General features: G+C 31.8%; 1 protein-coding gene across 1 annotated transcript; it reads right to left on the reverse strand.

The window, feature by feature from the left end:
- Window positions 1–361: 361 nt before the first annotated feature.
- Window positions 362–1,816, reverse strand: LOC103487432 (umecyanin-like). Its single transcript, XM_008445753.3, has 2 exons — window positions 1,525–1,816; window positions 362–821 (listed from the first exon to the last, which is right to left on the reverse strand). The coding sequence occupies exons 1-2, from the start codon at window positions 1,703–1,705 to the stop codon at window positions 517–519; spliced, it is 486 nt and encodes a 161-aa protein (XP_008443975.1). The 5' UTR covers window positions 1,706–1,816; the 3' UTR covers window positions 362–516.

The following is a 1,816-nucleotide window of genomic DNA, read 5'->3' on the forward strand; positions in this document are numbered from 1 at the left end:
TAACAAATGCATGTTAATCAATAAATTTAGTTTAGTTGCAATTAGGGTAAAAATCCAATCTTAATTCTACTGCGTTTGTATGCTTTCCATCACATATGACGTCGGGAGATCTTTGGTAAAACTCTCGATGCCATACATACGGCGTCAAGAGTTTGATTTTTTTTTTAAAATACCTTCCATCTTAAAGGCCAAAATACCTTGCTTTTATCCTTCAACACAATTTCCTTTTGGTTCCCTCGAAAGTAATTTGATAATTCAACACAAGTGAACAAACGCAAAAGCTCAAGTACCTCTAGAGTTACTTCCCTATCACTCTCATCTTCAAGGCCAAAAATACAAATTTAAAAATCACTACAACAAATCAAACAAAACGTACATTATATTGAATTCTGGTGGAGAAAAATTGCTAGCTGTACAGTCATGCTACAATAGCAGTTATTAAAAGTAGAAAAATATCAAATACTCTAGAAAAATAGAACATTGAGATAACTAATTTGGAGATGCATAAATTATATCTCATATGAAGAACAAGAAATTGATGATGATGGTGATGAAGATCAGTAGTAACATAGGAAATGCATCAAGTTTGAGTGCAGCATTAGGTGGCATCGACCCAGGTATAGGCATAACATCAACAGCAAATTTCATGCCCAAATTGCAATGGTTACCAACTTCACATATAAAGTATTTACGACCAGGACGATCCAACACAGGATAAACACCCCCCATAAAAACTATTCCCGGCTTCACGCACCCATCAAGCTCTGCTTGAGACCCAGGCATTGCATAGTTGTGAGTTTCGTTCGCGCTAGAATTGAACCCTACACCAAAAAAAGAAAAAAAAAAAAGCCCCTTTAAAATATGTTTTGAAAATTACATCAAAGAGTTTTTGATGCATTGGAAAAAGTATTAGGTCAATTCTATAAACAAACAAAAGTGTTATCCCTTAAGATGAGAGATAATAAATATCTAAGGACGGAAATTCTATTTCAAATTGATGATCCAAAGCTTTCTATCACAGTTCTAAAGTGGTTATATATAACCTTTACAAGGAAATAGATAATTCAACTAATTAGTATTTTAAAATATAATTAATCAAAGTTAGCAACTAAACAAATATTAAATAAAAACGTACTAATTATCTTCCAATTATCATCTTTAATTAGTTTTCTTTTATTATGATTAAAAAAAAATCAAAATTGATGCAACAACTGCTATTAACGTTGTATACAACATTTAATCATGTAATTTGACACAATAGCGTAAAAATTGATTATGTAAATGATTATAATATAATACATTTTGAGACAATAAAAAAATGTTAATAATCTAAATATTATATATATATATATAATCGTAAATAATAACATGTCAAAGTGACGATAAGTTGACATGATGTTTCATTCTAGAGTTAAGAGGTTTAACTAATGTTTCATGTCAACTTTCAAAGTTGAGAATATAATGTTGAAACCTAATTGAAATTTATATACCAAAAGATAAAATAGAGTAAATATGATTACTTACGCAACGTATCGCCGACAAAGAAAGTCTTATTACTAGCCCATTCAGAGAAGAAGGTGGGAGTTGGCGGTAGGTTCCAACCGAAATCGCCTCCGACCTGATAGTCAATGGCAGCGACAGCAGGAAGGAGCACAGCAATGAAGAGGAAGGAAGCAAGGAAAGTCAGTTTTTGTGTTGAAACCATTTTTGAAGATTTTTGTTTCTGAAATGAGAAGAAGAAGAGAAGAGTATATATAGAGGAGTTTAGGGTTGTGTGAGATTTATATAGAAAAGTTGATGGGTGTGGGAAATGGAT

This window comes from Cucumis melo, chromosome 2 (assembly GCF_025177605.1).
Source record: "Cucumis melo cultivar AY chromosome 2, USDA_Cmelo_AY_1.0, whole genome shotgun sequence".
Lineage (NCBI taxonomy): Eukaryota > Viridiplantae > Streptophyta > Magnoliopsida > Cucurbitales > Cucurbitaceae > Cucumis > Cucumis melo.

Excerpts from the sequence above, each read along its gene's own strand:
- LOC103487432 (XM_008445753.3), bottom strand. The coding sequence starts at position 1,705 with ATGGTTTCAACACAAAAACTGACTTTCCTTGCTTCCTTCCTCTTCATT. Across the intron at positions 822-1,524 it reads CTTTGTCGGCGATACGTTGC|GGTTCAATTCTAGCGCGAAC; the intron begins GTAAGTAATCAT and ends TTTTTGGTGTAG.